The sequence below is a fragment of the Cibotium barometz genome, chromosome 8 (assembly GCF_041138505.1).
Source record: "Cibotium barometz isolate CiBa-2024 chromosome 8, ASM4113850v1, whole genome shotgun sequence".
NCBI classification, from domain to species: domain Eukaryota; kingdom Viridiplantae; phylum Streptophyta; class Polypodiopsida; order Cyatheales; family Cibotiaceae; genus Cibotium; species Cibotium barometz.
The window spans coordinates 16,540,873-16,560,215 of NC_141053.1; the positions used below are offsets into that span (position 1 = coordinate 16,540,873).

General features: G+C 44.3%; 1 protein-coding gene across 2 annotated transcripts in view; it reads left to right on the plus strand.

The window, feature by feature from the left end:
* Positions 1-18,651, plus strand: part of LOC147635969 (uncharacterized) — a 42,875-nt gene extending 24,224 nt beyond the window's left edge. For both annotated transcript variants that reach the window (XM_086801388.1, XM_086801387.1), the window contains 4 exons: positions 17,477-17,538; positions 17,670-17,776; positions 17,873-17,960; positions 18,097-18,651. In XM_086801388.1, the coding sequence (XP_086657514.1) occupies positions 17,477-17,538; positions 17,670-17,776; positions 17,873-17,960; positions 18,097-18,513 (674 nt within the window). In that variant the 3' untranslated portion in view covers positions 18,514-18,651. The remainder of the gene's footprint in view (positions 1-17,476; positions 17,539-17,669; positions 17,777-17,872; positions 17,961-18,096) is intronic.
* The last annotated feature ends 692 nt before the right edge of the window (positions 18,652-19,343 follow it).

Here is a 19,343-nt window from a genome sequence, read left to right on the forward strand (position 1 = left end):
AAGTATCCGCATACCCAAGATGTGATTAGCATCACCCAAATCCTTCATATCAAAGGTTTGATGCAGCCTCTGCTTCAAAGCATCCATCTCTTTACGAGATTTCCCGGCAATCAACATATCATCAACATACAAAATGAGAATCAATAGACTGCCATCCAAAGCTTTCTTGGTGTACAAGCAGTGATCTATGTCACTTCTCCTGAATTTCTGAGATTTCATGAATGTATCAAATTTATGATACCATTCTCTTGGTGCCTGTTTGAGCCCATAAAGACTCTTTTTCAGCTTGCATACAAGCTTCTCCTTTCCACTCACTGCATAACCCTCTGGCTGCTGCATATATATCTCCTCATGGAGATCACCGTGAAGAAAAGCAGTCTTCACATCCATCTGAATCAGGTCCAGATCATCATGTGCAACCAAAGCCAACACAGCTCTAAGTGTGGTCATTTTGACCACTGGAGAGAAGATCTCATCAAAGTCCACACCATATTCCTGCTTAAAGCCCTTAGCCACTAACCTGGCTTTGTATCTTGGCTTAGCATCTGATGCAACTTTGAGCCTGTATACCCACTTGCAAGGCAAAACCTTCTTGCCTGCAGGCAAAGGCACCAACTTCCATGTTTCATTTTTATGCAGAGAATCCATCTCTGACTTCATGGCACGCTCCCATAGAGCCTTGTCTGCCCTCTGTAAAGCCTCTTTATAACATGAGGGCTCCCCACAGTCAGTGAGCATCAAATAGTCAACCCCTGGAACAAACCTGTCAGGGGCTCTGGAGGGTCTAGTGGACCTCCGTACCCAATGACCATCATTTGCAGGTTGCTGTCCAGCCTGCATATCACCCATTGGTGGCTCCTGTTCCATGCCATAAGGCTGAAATATCATGCCCGGTATATCCTCTAACTGTGGTATATCCATAGGGATATCTTCTGCCATGTCTGGCTGTCCATTTGGACCATTTTCAGCACCATTTAAGGGCTGGTTTTCCTGCTGTAATGGCTGATTTACAGCCCTTTGTTGTTGTCCATGATGTCCATCATCGTCAAAGACGACTCTGCCAGGCTCATGTTGCCTTGCAGGCTCCTTATACATGCATGTTTCATCAAAAATGACATCATTGCTGCGTATGATCTTTCTATTCATGGGATCCCAAAGTCTATACCCCATTTCACCTCTGTCACCATATCCTAGGAATATGCATTTATGAGACTTAGGATCAAGTTTGGTGCGCATTTCCCTGCGTATGTGCACGTACGCAACGCAACCAAACACTCTCAAGTGCTTGTATGACGGAGGCTTCCCTGTCCATACTTCCTCTGGCACTTTTCCACCAAGCCTCGTGTTAGGTGACCTGTTTATAAGGTGAACGGCTGTCATAACAGCTTCAGCCCAAAAACCATGAGGTAATGCAGCATGCGACAACATAGAACGGACCTTCTCCTGTATGGTCCTGCCATCCTCTCTGCTGTCCCGTTTTGTGGAGGATCATAAGGAGTAGAGAGCTCCCTCTTGATGCCTTTAGCATCACAAAAGTCCTGAAACTGTTTGGACGTATACTCTCCACCATTGTCGGAACGCAAAGCCTTCAGTGTTTTGCCAGTTTGATTCTCAACATGAGCAACAAACTTCTGAAACACTGAGAATGTATCACTCTTCAAACGAAGAGGATAAACCCACACCTTGCGTGCGGCATCATCAATAAAAGACACAAAGTATTTTGCCCCTCCCAAAGAAAGCTGAGGCATCTCACATACATCTGTATGCACAAGCTCTAACTGAGCATCTTTCTGTCCAAGAGCTTTCTTGTGGGGGCACTGTAGTTGCCTACCATATATACAATGCTCACAAAACTGAAAACTTGAAAACTTTAGAGAAGGCAAGTAACCCAAACGAGACAATTGCTCCATTCCCTTGACACTCATGTGTCCCAACCGGCTATGCCACATAGAAATTTCCGGCAGCTCGGTTGCATTTACATTAGCATGGTGACAAACACCTGCATGCATGAAGTAAAGAGTGTCCACCTTAGAGCCTCTGGCAACAACCAGTGAGCCCTTACTAATCTTCCACTTTCCACTACCAAATGTTGTAACATAATCAGCATCATCAAGCTGTCCAGTAGAAAGCAGATTCTTCTTGATCTCAGGCACATGCCTGACATCATGGAGCATAAGCTGTGAGCCATCTGAAAATACAAGCCTCACATCACCTCTGCCAAGAATTTTGCATGCATGGTTATCACCCAAATAAACCCCTCCTTCATTGCCAGCAGTGTACCTGACAAACAAGTCTCTGCAACCTGTGACATGAAAGGAGGCACCTGAATCAATGATCCATGAGTGCATACCATGACCACCTGTAAGAAGTGAATGGGCATCAAGTGAAGACGTAAAGAGGACCTCATCCTCACTGCCACCTGCATGTGACACATTGATTTCTTCAATCTTGACTCCACTTTTGCCCTTTGGCTTTACATCTTTGGCTTCATCCTTCTCTTTGTCTTTGCCTTTTCCCTTTTCTTTTTGATCATTTTTCCATTTGTAGCATTGCTTTTTGATGTGTCCCTTCTTGCCACAATAATGGCATTCCAAATCCTTTTTGGAGCGAGACTTGCTCCTTCCCCTTTCTTGGCTTTTTCCCCTTTGATGGGATCTCCCACGTGCATTCATTGCATTGGACTTTCCAACAGAGTTGTTCTTCTTGTTCATCTCTTCTTGAAGAAGAGCACCCTCAACATCTGCATATGACAGCATAGCATTCGAATTGCTAGTGGCTGTCCTAAATGTGTCCCAACTCTCTGGCAAAGTGCATAACAAAAAAGTGGCTTTGAACTCATCGTCCATTGCCAACTTTTGATTAATGACTTGGCTGACAATACCATTAAACTCATTGAGATGGGCTGTCATAGAAGCCCCTTCCTTCATCTGAAGACCTATGAGTTTCTTCAACCAATACACTTTGCTTGAGGCACTTTGTTGGGCATACAAGTCCTGCAATCTCTGCCACATTCCCCAAGCTGTCTTCTCTTCACGAATGCTGAAAAGTAATGAGTCTGACACAGACAACATGATAGTAGATCTTGCCAGCTCATCCATATCTTCCCACTCTTCAGCAGTAAGAGAAGCGGGCATTACACCCCTTTCTTTGATAGGCTTGTGCTGCTTTTTCTGGAGCAACACATTGTAGCACTGGGTTTGCCAAATATCATAGTTATGCGAGCCTTCAAGCTTCTTGATGTGAAGCAATGAAGAGCTCTCACCTGTGGTCGCCATAGCAAAATGCAACCTGTAATGCCTGACTCCCTGCAAATGTGCAAACACTGCACCCAAGATGTGCAAACACTGCACCCAAAGCACACAAAGTGCTCACAGTTTTTCCCCCAAGCTTTATTTCCCACTGCGGAAGCAAGAATGCAACTTTTCTCCCACTTTTTGTGATGAAAACACCAAAATCTGGTTGCTGCAGATTTTGGACAGCACCTTAAATGTGCTCTTTTGCCTCTCCAAAGTACTGTACAGCAGTACCAAGTGCTCACCAATGATGTACCAAACCTGTATCGGCAAATTTCAGCAGCTGAATTTGAACCTTTTGATCACTCAAAACAGTGTACAGCCATGCCAAAACATGCACAAAGCTGTGCCAAATCTGTACCAGCAGGTACAGTAGCAATAAATGCTCTCCTGGCTGTCCAAATGAGTGAAAATCAGACTTTAACAGTCCCGAACACTGCATACAACAGTTCCGAACAGAAATTGGGCAAAAGCCCCTTGACTGCAAGCTGATTTCTGAGGATTCAAGGCATAAATGTCTTGCCTGCTGCTTTGCCAAGCTCAACAAGCATACAAACTTGAAAAGCCCCTTGATTTGAGATCAATTTCTGATCATGCATGGTACATTGACGCACATGAAGGCATCCAGAGTGTTCACGATGCTTCCCCCTGGCCACATATACATCAAATACATGAAAGCCCCTTGATTTACAGGCACATTGAGTGCTTGTAAGGCATCAGCACATTATCCACAGCATCAAATGCGATTGCCTGCATGCAAATCAACCAAATCGGCACAAAAGCCCCTTGATTTGCACTGCAATTTGCTGCAATTTTGCCCAAATGTGCGATTTTTTCACATCATACAGCATGTATGAGTGCTTAATTGCACAATTACATCAAAAACCCCAAATTTCGACATCCAATTTTCTGCAAATTGATCCTGATTTGACCAATTTCCTGCAAATTGATCCTGATTGTGACCAATGTCACCCAATTTTGCCAATTTTGCTCAAAATTGAGCAATTTGGGCACCTGTACCTGCTCAATTGATTTAATTGATAAGAAATTCGCAAAAAATTAAAGGCAAGTACCTATGAAATTCTGAATTTCTCTGATTTGCAGGTTGTTTTCTGTTGCAGAAGGGGGGGGGGGGCTTGATGAATATGGTGCTGCTGCAGAAAGATTGATGCTATTGGAGGGCTCTTCAGGCGTGCTGCAGAATTCGTGTGCTGCTATGTGAGAGAGGAGGGCCTTTTTCCACAAAACCATCGCTGAGCTGCTGTGCGCTTCACTCGGCTAGTGCCAAGCTACAAGACGGGTGGTGGAGGGTCGTGCTGGACGGGTTCTGTTGATGGACGTCTTCGCTTAGCGCCTGGACGTCTTCGCCTAGCGCATCTACGCTCGCTTCAGTGGTTCATTCCACGCTCGACTGCCTTCGCCCGCTTTGTGGACCAGCCGATCAAATGCGCTTGTCGCCTGCGTTGTGATGCAACGCCCGCCTGGTAGCGCTTCGCTCGCCTAGCGCACTTACGCGCTACGAGTTTAATTGGCTGCGCCAGCTAGGCGACTTTGCTGCAAGCGATGACGCGTGGCTATGGTTCTGGTCCTCAGCCAGTTGCTGTGCGCCTGAGTATGGACGTGTGCTGCCTCAGCCACGCTACAGGTCGCCTAGGGCTGCTGCCTTCGCCAATGGCTCAACGCCCGCCTGGCTACTGTGACCTTGATACAAGCTGCTCACACTAAAGGGCTTTGCTGCGAGTGTTGATGCCCTGCAGGCCTTGCTGCGAGTGTTGATGCCACAGAGTATGACAGCAGCAAAGCAAGCAGCTCGTTCAGCTATCAAGGAGAAGAGATGAATAGCACCGCCTTCTAGGCTCTGATACCAGTTGATGGGGAGAAAACCAGAATTAGGGTTTAGAGTTCATTCATGGGAGACATACACAGTGAAGCAAGGGAGAGAGAGAGAGAGAGAGTTGTGGGGATAAGTCAACTCACCAAGTGAGTGTGTGACTCCCCTATCACACATGTATATTGCACTAGTACACATAGTGCACTTAGTACATTAAAAGTACTAAGTGTACTATGTACTATAACTTATGGGCTTGTACACACTATAAGGGTGGGCATAACGCCTTTACCCCAACATTTCTATAGACACCTTTGAAGACTCATTGGGACGCAGGATTGCGGATCTTGCGGTATCATGTGTAGGGTACGAAGTATCCTGGACTCGTTTATTACATTGGATGGGGAACGAAGAACCGAGCAGGAGCTATTTCTTGGAGTAGCAAGAGGCTATTGCCTTGTCTTCTACTGAGGCAGATTATGGGGCTGCTTGTGGTGCTGATTGCGAGGTGGCAAGATTGGGTTTCCACATAAGGAACCCACAATCATCTAGTGCGACAACCAGATGTAACTTTTGGAGGGCTCAAGGGTCTCGCAAAACACTTGACCATTAATGCAATTAAACGATGGAATTGGCCACAACCTTAAATGCCACTTAATCCACAGAACTGTAAAAAAGAGATATGCACAGCCGACATCGCACAGAGGCCGGAATGGACTGACCACCCCCCTTGAAGTATTTTATTACCCAAGGAGAAAATATCATATACAAGCTTTGAGGGCCTTACTCTCCCCATGGGAGATGTGGGATTATCCATATACAAATGCCATAACATAGCCCAACATGAGGCAGCCATAAAATTAAGCCGGTACACAGGCTATGGAAATGCTGAGCCAACAAGATAAACCATATACCTCCGTGTGGGTAATGATTCTTCCCCAAAAAACCATGGGTCTTCATGCAATAGAGCTGGTACTACAGGTACAATATCTGAAACAGTAGGTACAGTCCTCCATTCAGCCGGTACAACAAGTACATGGGCTGGTATAGTAGGTACAATGTCTGGTACAACAAGTATAGTGGCTGGAACAGCTAGTGGTTGATACAGTCGGTATAGTGACTGGTATAGCCGGTACAGTAGTTGGTACAAAAGACGGTACAACACGTGGACCAAACTGGTTACTTGGCCTCTTATATCTCCAAGTTCACCAACTTGATACTGGAGATAGACTCTTTGTCCCCAACGTACGAACTTCATGCCTTCGTTGAAGGGCTTAACCCCACACTGCGTGCCGATGTTCAGAAATATAACCTTGTCGATCTTGTCGATGCCATACGATACGCTGAGCGTGTTGCAGACATTAATTCTCGAAATTCGGCCTCTTCCGGTCGAGCTAATGACTTTCAGAAAGCCAATGGATCTCGTATGAGCCGAGACAGTCGCAGAGAGTCACCTGGCACTTCTACCTCCCGGCCTAATCCCCAATGGAATAATTCTCAACACCCTCGTCGATCAGAAGGATCGTCCTCTTTTCGGTTCCGACGTTCTCAATCCTTCCAACCACGCAGTTCGGATCGTGGACGGGGCCAAAGACGTGACCAATCTCGCAATCCTCGTCCTTCTACTGTTCCTTCTGGACGGGATCAACAAAAGACGGGATTGTGCACAATTTGTAATGGACCTCATCGTTGGTTTGAGTGTCCCAAAGACCAACCCATCGACAGAATTCTAATGTTGAACCCTCCACTTTCGAGGAGAAACCCCTAGTTGCTGACAAAGGAAAGCGTGCAGTTAATCACCATGCTATTGCACATGCTTCAGTGATTACCGCTACTGCTATAGCACAAGTTGCCTTTTCACCGTTGCCCTAGCGGTCTACTTAGGTTTTGGTTCTTCAAGGCTCTATTTCCAGTCACCCTATTTAGGTGCTCATTGACAGTGGGTGTTCTCATAACTTTGTGGGAACCACCTTGACTCAGAGATTGAAGGTTCAGACTTCTCCAAGTGCTATTGTTTATGAAGTAGAGCTTGCCGATGGTTCCACATCCTCGTGTAACACCGTTGCTAAACACCTCTCCTTTTGAATTCAGCACTATAGTGACAAATTGGATTTTCAAGTCATGAATTTGGCACATTATGATATGATCCTTGGTCAAGAATGGTTGTATCAATATGATCCCTTGATCAGTTTCCCGAACCATTCTATACAATTTGCTCAAAATGATATGCTTGTGACACTCGAAGGAATTAGAGACCAACCTTCTATACCAACCCTTTCAGCTCTTCAAGTGAAACGGTGGGTCCGCAAGAATGGTTGTTCCTCAGTACTCTTAATGGTCTATTCAGCCAAGGATCCTCTCGAGGACATAGATACAAAGGTGACGTATCTCAGGCAACCTTTCTTTGCTCCATACTTGGATCTTTTTCTCAGGAGCTTCCTGCGGTTCTCTCACCTCGGTGCTTAGTCGACCATGCTATTGATATCCTTCTTGGCAGTGCTCCACCTACTCGTGCTCCATATCGAGTTTCTTTTACGGAATCTCAGGAGATACAGCGACAACTTACTGAACTTTTGGAGAAAGGACATATTTGACCAAGCAAAAGTCCTTTTGGAGCTCCAGTACTTTTGGTGAAAAAGAAGGATAAGTCTATGCGCCTTTGCATCGACTATCGTGCCCTTAATAAGTTGACTATCAAGAATAAGTATCCTCTTCCGCGAATTGATGAATTGTTTGATCCATTGCTCCATGCAAAGGTCTTCTTCAAAATTGATCTTAAGTCTGGATATCATCAAATTCGCATTCGCGAAGGTGATGAATATAAGACAGCTTTTTGCACAAAATATGGTCATTACGAGTCCCTGGTCATGCCATTCGGGTTAACCAATGCCCCTGCAACATTTATGAGTCTGATGAATGATCTTTTTCGTCCTTTTTTGGACAAGTTCGTCATTATCTATCTTGACGACATCCTGGTGTTCAGTTGTAATATGTGTGCGCTTTTGCCGCACAGGTCGTAGCTGGGGACTTACCGAACACCGTATGCGAGCCACGAATGGCTGCAAGCATACAACCAGGGAAGCAAGCTCAACAGAATGCAAAAGGTGTGTCACTCACCGCTCAACCGCCGCCTTGAAGGATTCCCGCGTCGCAGTGAAGGAGCCGCCGTCGCCGCTCTACCGCCTCTCCGCCGCCATGCCGCTACACAGTGCTCGATCGCTCTCTCACTCACTCTCTCTCTCTCTCTCTCTCACACGCAGGAGAAGGAAACCAAGGAGATAAGGCAAGAGCACTCTTGTATTCACAACACATGAGAATGAGGATTTTAGGGTTACATTTGACTCTTATAGGTGACTTGGCCGTTCACACTTGGGTGCCCATACATGGCCGGCCGATCCTAACCCTTATCCTACTCATATTCAAGGTGCACCTCTCATCGGCGATCACCCAATCTCTTCATCCTTAACATATGGTGCCGACAAGCCCGGCCCATGACTCAGAATATTTAAATTAATGACGTAAAACATAGTACGTCTCAATGTCCGTCATAGGTTAACATGCTCCCCTTCCTGATGTAGATTCCGTCCTTGGAAGCTATGGTATGGTAAGCTCGATAGGGTGGTTGTGGTGGATCGTCTGTAAAACAGGGAAGTATAGTGAAAGTATGCTGGAATTCAAAAGATATAAAGTGTATAAATTCAAGCATGTTAGACCACAATGGATGTTGCTATGAGAACTTAGTTTAAGGGTCACATGAATGAGCTAGTGTAGCAAATTAACAGGAGTTTAAAATTATTGAAAGTAAATCAAGAGTTAGCAAGGTGTCAAAGATTAATCAAGGTTTATAACTGACCTAAGTCAAGGAAAATAACCAAGCTTAATAAATAAATAGATGACCACACTGTGTCTACTCTAAGAACAAGTTAATACCACGAGCCTAGGGACACAAGAAACATCAGAGTTACAGGAGCCTTTTGCCTTTATTTTTTTAATGCACGTGACAATTTTTACACACAATGGCGACCTTCCTAAGGCAAAACTAACATCGATCCTGGTACCATGTTTAACACAAGGCATTATCCAGGAATCTATTAGCTCACTTTAGGCAAGGCTACCCCCTACCAACCAAGGCATCGGTGTGGAGTAGAATACTCCTCGTCTACCAAGTATCAATAAGGCGATAGGCCAACATTAAAGCACATCATAGATTTATATTGCCATTTATTGTAGGCTCTTTTTTTAAAAAAAAAATTTATAATTTCTTTTGATCTTCGCTCCTGAACTATAATTTGTCTTGTATCCTTTCGACAAAGGGGTAAAAGCTATGTCCTAGAGGTCAACAGACACATGGCCAGGTGTCAAACATTAAGATGGTTTGACCCTAGACCTAAGACAATCGTATTCCAAGGTTAACTAAAGACGTCATGCATTCTCAGGAATATATCCAATAAGGTTAAGCTCATTAATGATTTACACTAGCACGTCAAGCAACTTTAAAAACTAAGTAGTACATTGACAATTTTCATGTGGTCATGCATTATAGTTCATGTAATTAATTGAACAGAAAAAACGAAAGAGAGTGGGTATGGAAGAATCACACCTGTATTTTGGAGATCTCCTTGATTCGATGAGAGAAATGACCGCAATTTGATGAGATATTTATGTATGAGCGTTGCGGCTATCTCAAGACTTGAAAGCGAACCCACCTCAAACTTTTCAACCTGTACAATCAACTAACAAGCACTATATCTCGAGAGGCACATCAATGTGAAAAATTAAAGACTCGTTTAAGGAATCCAAACTAGAAAAAACTTGAAAACACTAACCTACCTACTAGTCACCACACTACTACTGAGGATACGGTAAGAGGATGTTGTAGAGTCCTGGCTCTAGCCCTAAGGCTAAGCCTCTATCCGCATCATCTAAATAAATAAAGTCAACCTCAGTAGTGCCATGAGTTTCATCCGTCCATTCATCATTGTCAGATATTTCCTTTTCATTTTCCCATCCACATAAACTCATCAAGAATGTAACCATGTTAGGATAGTCGTCTTGTGGAAAAGGAAAGCATTGGGCTATTGGGAATATGTCCTCTACGGAGTAGGGGTCAGTCATGGTCAATAGGCGAATTAGCCATTCTAATTCCTCAACATTTTCCTCTCTGGCTAGTACATCTATATGATCCCATTCAGTTTTAATTACAGGATAGCACATGTGGAATATCTGAGAAAGGTACAGATGATACCTCTCACCAAAGGTGGATGAAGTGTGCGATGCTCTTGCATTTGCCATATCTGCAAACACAGATATAGCATCAGTAGGCTTATGACAGGTCAATCTAGTTCCTGATTGTTTACGGATATTTCTCCTCTTTTTGTGTCACTCGGATGGTACCGTGCGGGGTAATTTCACACTCTATACGGTCCCTTACCAGCATATTTGAGCTTCTTCTTTTCGTTACGCACTCCATACATCAGGACTTTATCCCCAACCTTGATGTCCTTGTCCTTTAGGTGGCGATCAAACCATTTTTTCCTTCTATCCTTCTCCACAAGGGCATTGTACACAGCCAATTGTCTTTCTTCATTTAGCCGCTTTAGGATATACAAACGCTCTGCTAAGGGATTACCATCCCAACCCTCTTGAGTAGCAACACGAAGACTAGGAATGACAAATTCCCACGTCATGACCGCTTCTTGGCCATATACCATTTTGAATGGTGTGCAATTAATAGCCACTTTGTACGCAGTACGATAGGCCCATAAAGCTGTTGTAAGCTTTAGATCCCAATCCGTGCGATGAGCTTCAACTGTCTTTGTTAAAACAGAGATTAAGGTCTTGTTGGTACTCTCGGCTTGGCCATTCGCTTGCGGATAGTAAGGAGTAGATTTATAATGGGATATCATGAAATTTGTTGTGAGCTCCTTAATCACTTCATTTATAAAATGCGTACCATTGTCGCTCACAAGTTCAAAAGGACAACCGAAGCGTGTGATTATATTTTCAAAGAGGAACTTGGCTGTTGTCCTTGCATCTGCCTTACGTGTCGCTTTCGCTTCAGTCCATTTGGTCATATAGTCAGTGGCCACAATAATATAGCGAGATTGTGTGTTTCGGGCCGCTGGGCTAATTGGACCTACAAAGTCTAAACTCCACTTTTCAAATGGTTGGTTTACTTTGATTGGATGTAGGGGCATCTGATCTTTCCGTTGGGGTTTCTTGTATCGTTGGCATTCATCGCAACCCTTCACAAAGAGTGATGCATCTTGGAACATAGTGGGCCACCAATACCCCGATTGTAAGATCTTTCGGGCAGTTAAGTCTCTTGAGAAGTGACCACCGGCTACGCCCATATGTGCCTCTTACAAAATGTATAGATACTCATCCTCTCGGGCACAACGCCTAAGAACGTCATCCTTTCCTCTTTTATAAGAGTCCCTGCTATCAGGCAATAGGGTTCGCATTCTTTGATCAGCTTTCGAGCTAGATCTTTACGAAGCTCCTTGGGTGGAAAGCCATTAACCAAAAAGTTAACAATCTTCTCACTCCATTCAGGCATTGTCTCCACCATGAATAGGGAAGTGTCAGGTAAGTCATCATCAACCCCCGTAGGAGCCTCACCATTAGGTATGCGAGACAAATGATCAACCATAACATGTTTTTTGCCAGGTCTCACAACAACAGTGAAATCAAACTCAAGAAGAATCAATAGCCATCGTGTGATTCTTCCTGTGGAGCATGGTTTGTTTACCAGATACAACAATGCTTGATGATCCACATAGAAAACAAACTTGGTGGCAAGGAGGTAATAACGAAATTTCCTTACTGCATATATCATTGCCAACCCTTCTCGCTCCGTAGTGGTGTAGTTCATCTCAGCATCGTTCAACTAGCGACTGGAAAAGCTAATGGGGTAGTCTAGCTTGTGTTCTCCAGGTTGAGTTAACACACACCCAATAGCAAAGTTTGATGCATCAATATGCACATGGAAGAGTAAATCCCAGTTAGGCATTCTCAAGATTGGAGCACTCGCCAAGGCCTTCTTTAATAGCTCATAGGCATAGTCACATTCTTCGGTCCAAATAAACTCGATGAGAAGCTTATACAATGGTCGAGCTATCTCGGCGAAGAATAGAATAAATCTTCGATAATAACCAACGTGGCCCATAAACTGTTGGACTCCCTTGTAGTTGGTGGGTGGTGGCAATTCCAGAATGACCTTGATTTTACTCTCGTCCGTGGAAATCCCATTTTTGGACACTATATGCCCTAAGATAACTCCGTGTTTAACCCAGAATTGGCATTTGAAAGGATTCAAGGAGATGCGATATAATCTACACCTTTCAAATATTTTTCGTAAACACATCAAGTGCTCATCCCAAGAGGAATGAACACAAAGATCATCTAAGAAAGCTTCACAGAAGTCCCTTAGATATTCCTTAAAGGCCGTGTTTATCAATCGTTGGAATGTTGCAGGTGCATTGGTCAAGCCAAAAGCCATGACGCGAAAGGCAAACACTCCAAACTCCGTGATAAATGTTGTTTTAGCTTGGTCCTCGACTACAATTGTGATCTGATTGTAACCCGAGTACCCATCTAAAAAGCTATATGCCTCCTTGTCTGCCACTCTTTCAAGCACATGTTCAGAATATGGCAAGGGGTAATGATCCCTTCTGGTGGCTGCATTAACCTTTTTGAGATCAACGCACACTCTGAGTTTCCCATTCTTCTTTGGTACGATGACTATTGGAGAAACCCATTCTGAGTGCTCAATAGAGTATATGAATCCACATTTTACAAGCTTTTCAATTTCCTCTTGTACAATCTTTGCGTACTTAGGATTCATTGGGTAGGGACGTTGCTGGACTGGTTTAGCAGTGCTAATCATTGGAATCGTGTGTTGCACCACCGAGGGTGGAACACCCTTCATATCATGATATGTCCAAGCAAATATGTCCTTGAATTCTTTAAGAAGCTTCGTAAGTGCAGCTTCTTCCGCCTTGGTGAGGTCTTGAGCAATAAAAACTGGTTTAGACTCCTCACCTGGATCTGCTAAGTCTATCTCCTTAACTACCGCAGGGCCATCGCAGACACCGCTACTCCCATTGGTAGGCGTTCGTTGGGCTTTTGTGTAGACCACTTTACGTTCCCCTGTGGTGAATGATTTGAAATGCTCGGGTGCGGGGTGTAAGTCTACTGGTTCTTGTTGTGCCAGGCTTTTTTCTTTCAATTCCGCCTCCTTTTGTTGCTGAGCTAACTCTTAGTTTTGCCGCCTTCTTGCAGTACGACTTAGTTTCGGCTTCTCTTCGATTTCTAATTGGGCGACGTCATGAGGTTGCGGAATACACCCCATGACACTTTGGAGGTATTGTCCCCAATTATCCGCTAACTTCCGATGAGCATCAATGGCTCCTACATAACTAAGCCATTCTGCAGTGGATCTTTCCTTATTTATTGCAGTGCGTACATTAGCTCGATAGCGTTGGCGCTTATGTCTCGTTTTCTTCTTACCAAGTTTTTGGTTTTTGTTTCTATCAGATTCGGACTCACTTGGTCGATCTTCACTTTCGGATGAACTGCAGGAGGTCACTGTCCTAGGCCTTGAGCACCTTGCTTCCACATTTGGGTGAATATTTGATTCATTCCTCCCATCAGGCTCAGAGTCAGTTTCTTCTTGAGATTCATACTCAGAGTTGCATTGGTCAGAGTCTTCGCTACTTTCAGTGTCAGTGGAGTTTGCCACTTTCTCGCCATCAGGAGTCAAGTGCATAACACCTATCATGTTTATTGGTACTAACGGTGGCATATCTTGCTCCTCAGGTGTTACCCAACTTGTGCCTCTATTTTCCCATGTGTCTATGGTTGCCGCCAGGTGTACCCAATCCACGTTATCCGACTCAGTCATACCCGGTAGGACATCCATATAAGGAGAATCTTTCCCATCATCAGTCTCTTTTTTGCATGTATAGCAATACCTTAATGGGGCGGAGTGAATAGTGGTATCCGATCGATTATCAATGATAACCTTGCTTCCTAAAGGATGTGCACGACCATTCTCAAGATCAACTTGAATGACAGAGTCCTGGAATTGTAGGTAGACATGGTTTTTCGACCAGTCATGCACCATTTGTGCTTCCCTCATGAAAGGACGTCCTAAGATCATTTGATATGACATAGGATGCTTGGAGAAATCCATTATAATGAAGGTATGTTTTACCTTGTAGCCCAGGACCTTGATCTTAAGGTCCCTTAACATTCCAATAGGTTTAGCTATGGTTCCGTTTGCCATCTTAACCACTATATTTGTGACTTCGAGGTGAGGTCTTCCCATAGATTCCCAACAGTTGTTAGTCACAATGCTCACGCCAGCACCACCATCAAGGATTCTCTTTAAAGTTAATCCCTTGGTAGTAATGGGGAGGGTCGCATTAGATTCATCACCTTCAAAGTACTATCCCAACTTGTTAACAGGTATTTCAACGACCGAATCTTCATCTAGGTTAGGTTGTAGATCCCAATGTTCCTCCTCATCTTGAAGCGTGTCGGGTTTATCCATATTTGCAAACTGTGGTAACCCCGCCTTTAGTTCTCCATTGAGAAATACCCGAAGAGCTAAGAATAGCTCAGGATCTCCGTATAATTTGGATATGATCGTGGTTCTGATTTCAGAGGACATGAAATCCATTAGCTTAGACACATTCAACGGTACTTTTCGAGACATCGCCCCTTGACTAGGGACTGGTGAAGATGGAATCACTTCCTCTTCAATGGGGTCAGACATTCCCTCACTAAACATTCTTTCAAGCAAAAAGGGTGTTTGCCCACTTCCTGATATCCTATCCTCACTTTCTTCCCGAATGATACTAGGTATAGCTAACGGTTTATGGTTCCTGTGAGGCTGAACTTGCGTAGGAAACAGTGTCTGGAATTTTGATTTTTCTCGGGTTTGACTCCAGTTCTCTTTGTGTTTCTTCCACCAAACCCCTTAAGTGTTGCACTTGTTCAATCTCCTCAACTGGGTTTGGGTAAGTTCCAATCTTTTTCTTGAGGGTTTTTGGCCCACGTGGCTTGTCTTGGGGAGTCTCAGTCAGTTTGGGTGGTCGAGAGGGCATTAACTGACTTGGTTGTGGGACCGAGGAAGTTTCCTTCTGTTTCCCCTTATTTATGTACTCGCTTGATTCTCCTTCGTTGAGCTCCTGAGTGGGTTCCTCCCTTAAGGTAGTGGCTTTGGTCCCCATGGTTTCTATTGAATCGGAATCATCTTCAGGATCATTCATATACACGGGGTCGTCTCCTGTCCCTATGTTAGTCTTTGAACTGGGTTTGGAGCTCGTGGCATTAAGCGATCTCTTCCGCCGTGTTTTCTTTTTCTTTGCTTGAGCGATTGATGCAGTATCCCTCTCTTCAAGAATGTAGTTTTGATTTTGAAGCATTGACCGTGTAACTACATTTGCGGGTACAACGGGTGTGGTTCCTCGTGCTTGGTTGGTGACCTCAACCAAATTCAATGGCGTAATCTTGGGTGCATTAGGATTATGTGGACATTGAGCGATCAAATGATCTATGCCACAACGATTACATGTAAGTACCGGCATTCCCGATGTGCTCCCTTGATTTGGTTGCATATGAGTAGCGATCTTCTGTAGCCTATTAGGGCACTCCGCTACATGATGCGGTCCACCACACTCATAGCATTGAAGAGGTGGTCTCCTCGCCAAGGTATTAAAGTTTTGCCCTCTTGTGGCGAGAGCAGCCGCTTGATATACAGGCTTGACTTGCCCGAAATGATCCTCCATGTAGTACTGGGGAATCATTTCAAACGTATCAATCCCATATGGAGCAGTGGGGTCTATCTCCTCTTCATAATCCCCACACGCACTATGTGACTCACAACCCATCTGGTTTATTGGGGTTATCCTTGGATGTGGAGGTTGTGGTCCTAGCACTCGCGGTGGTAACGGCACAGACTGGACTACATTCAGATTCCTTGGAACTATGTGCTGTGACGGTTGCTCGACAGGTTGTGCAGGCATCAGCGCGGGTACTTGAGGTGTGTTTGACCAGGCCAGTGGTGCCTGATTTGCCAACATTCGCTTAAGTACTAGGCAATCTTTAGATTGATGGCCATACTTACCACATGCATTGTAATTCCCATTGAATTTGACTCTGAATGTAGGACATTCACTCGTGCTATGTGGTCCTAAGCACACCGAACACCATTGTTGCTCTCTCCTTGGGTACATATGGCTATTCTGAGGAGCTCGATTATCCCTAAAGTATTCTTGGAGAGCCTTAGTAAGGTCGGTCACAGACATTTCAGATATCTTGGGCTCCTTGGTAATAGGTTTTACCGTCATTGGCTCATGCCCAGATACTTGCGAACTAACGGATTTTGTTTCCGAAGACACCTTTTTACCTGCTATCATCAAGTTGTCTTCTAATTGGATTGCATTGGCAGTGACTGCTTCCCACGTTGTAAGACCTCTAATGACTAGGCCATTGTAAATGTCCTCATGGCGCAATCCTCGGATGAATCTATCGAGCAGTTGGTTATTATTGAAGCGCTCATCGGGAGTGCAGCGAGAATTTAGATGCTTCAATCGACTTATAAAGTCTCTCACTGACTCCCCTTCCTCGCGTTCAGCTTTTTGGAGTTGAGATGCTACTCCCCAAAGCACACCCTCACGTATGTATTCTTTCAAGAACAATCTCTTGAGAGTGGGGTAGTGAGTGCGCTCTTCAACCCTTAAGGTTCGATACCGATCTCCGGCCTTCCCACTCAAGGTTAAGCCTAAGGCTTTACACTTATGCAGCTCATTGTGCTCTTCCAAGGAATCACACACGTGTTCAAAGACTTCAATGTGCTTCCTAACTTTATTCTACTACTGGAGTTGTCTGTAAGGTCAAAATCTTGGTTACACTGAGGTTCGAGCTCTCAGGAGGTTGGGAATGATCCTTGGGTGCTGTTGCTGTTTAGTGAAGGAAATAATGAAGTCCACGGGAGTGAAGTTACAACATGATATTGAATAGTATGATGGATTGGATTTAATTACATAATACTTCACCTCCTTGTGGGACCTAAGGTCAGGAGCTATTATTGGACTTCCCTTGTGGAAGAATTAGTATTAAGATGGAATAAAAAGGTTATTTTTTGCAGAAATATATATTTAAGGGAGCCATAACTGTGTAGGTCGGTCCTTCGTCGAGTGGCTATTGCACCACGCTGCCTAGATGGGGGTGCGAGTTCAAACCCCAACTTCTAAATATATAATATAACTTTCAACAAAAGAAAGAAGAGCCGTAACTGAGTTCTTTTCTGTGCACTTGATTTGTTGATATTTGGGTTTTTTTATAGGTACCGATGAAGTTCAAAACGCGCAAGATGGCATGCACAGACGGACTGTCTTTGTTACTAATGTGAGTGTGACTTTTGATCCAGAAAGGTTAAAAACCACACTACGAGGATTACACAGTGGTCTCAAATCATGTTACTTTCAAAGGTTTAGTCAAAAATCCAGCTATAAAATCTATTTTGGTTGAATGCATAGATCCATTTTGCTGCTACCAAGGAGTCTGTCACGGCTCATTTTTCCCAGTGCGGTGATATAGAGCGGGTAGTAATGCTTATGGAAGGGACAACAGGGCAACCCAAAGGGTAAAAAAACCATGCATTTTTTGTGATTGCTAAGTTATTTGAGAGGTTAGAATGCTTAGGGTCTTCTGATTGTTTGTGCATGTTGCCTTCTTGCAGTGCTGCATATGTGGAGTTTAGTACGCAAGATGCAGCAGACAAGGCATTGGCTCTGAACGAAACATCGTTTTACTCTAGAATTTTGAAGGTGAGTATTTGGCCATGTAGACGTGACATAGTATGTTTCTCTTCATTTTGAACGTGTAAATGCGACATGGGATGTTTCCTGTGTAGACATGACACAGGATGTGTTGCTGTATGTCTATGACCATGCTTCTGTGCAGGTCGTGAGGAAGGATGTTGCAGCTATCCAGGAAACGTCTTCTCCTGTTTATACGACCTTGATATGGCATCCCAATCCCTTGCCCCTGCGAGCTCCTACAAGGGGTCCGATTTTAAGAGGCTCAGTTTATGCTTTGCCCAGGTTTCCCAGCACACCGAGGCGGTATGGGAATCCGACAAGTCTTCATTGGAGACGTGAGGGCATGACAGCAGGAGGAATCGTGAACCCTTCCCTGGGTTATAGTCTGCCACCAGCACGCACCACTGCTCGTTCCTTCTCGTATGTTAGGAGTTCAAGCGCTCCCACAACAAATGAAGGAACAACTGAGGATCATGAAGAAAAAACTGAGAAACATGAAGTCTGTCTCCGGCAAGATAAGGTTAAGGCAGATGCAGCAAATGCAGAAGCAGAAACATGAAGCCAGGGCAGATTGGGTGGGAAATGGAATGGAAAGAGCTGCTGTATATGCCAGGATGTTTTTGTGCAGATGATGGTGGTGTTCTAGCATGTGTGAGATAAGTTGAGGTTTCAATAAAAGCCTACGTTTCTGTGTTTTGTTGTTTTGAACTGCAGGTGCTCTGAGTTGTTTTGAAGGTAAAAGAGTCTTGTTGCTTTTTATGTATGCTTTTACCGTGTCAGATGCTTGGCAGACTTCACACAGAAAAGCAGGCCAGACAGGTATTGAGCCCTCCACCTCACATAAAGGCTGCCACCCTATCCAGTGGGCTTAAGCTCAATTGCTGCATAGATCCCTGCAGTTGTTTAAACACATTGGTGTCTCAATGGTGCCAGACAAGCTTCCTTGTATGGCTGCCCATAATAATGCTACACCGCCTCTTTACCACGTGGATGGTCGTAAAACAGGCTTTAGTACCGGTGTTCAAGTGTAGGTATTTACAGCCTGTTCATGTCAGTTGAAACCTCTCTATCCACACTCATTCCAGTGATAAGAGTGGGGTATGTGAGAGATCTTGGTTTTATGTGGTGGAGCTGAATCACTACATCAGGTGATTCAGTTTTTTTAACTTAAAAGGAAATAAGACAACTAACCAGTATAATTCTTGGCATGGGAAGCCAATATCCCCAAGGAGATTAGAACTTACACGTGCTAAACACATCTGATTTAAATGTAGACTTGGGCTGGAATTTAGGTGGCTGAAACAGCTGCAGAATGGTCAAAACAATAGACAACAGGATACCTATTTCACCATCTCTTGCCTTCCCTTATCACTCCCTCCGGTTTCCTCC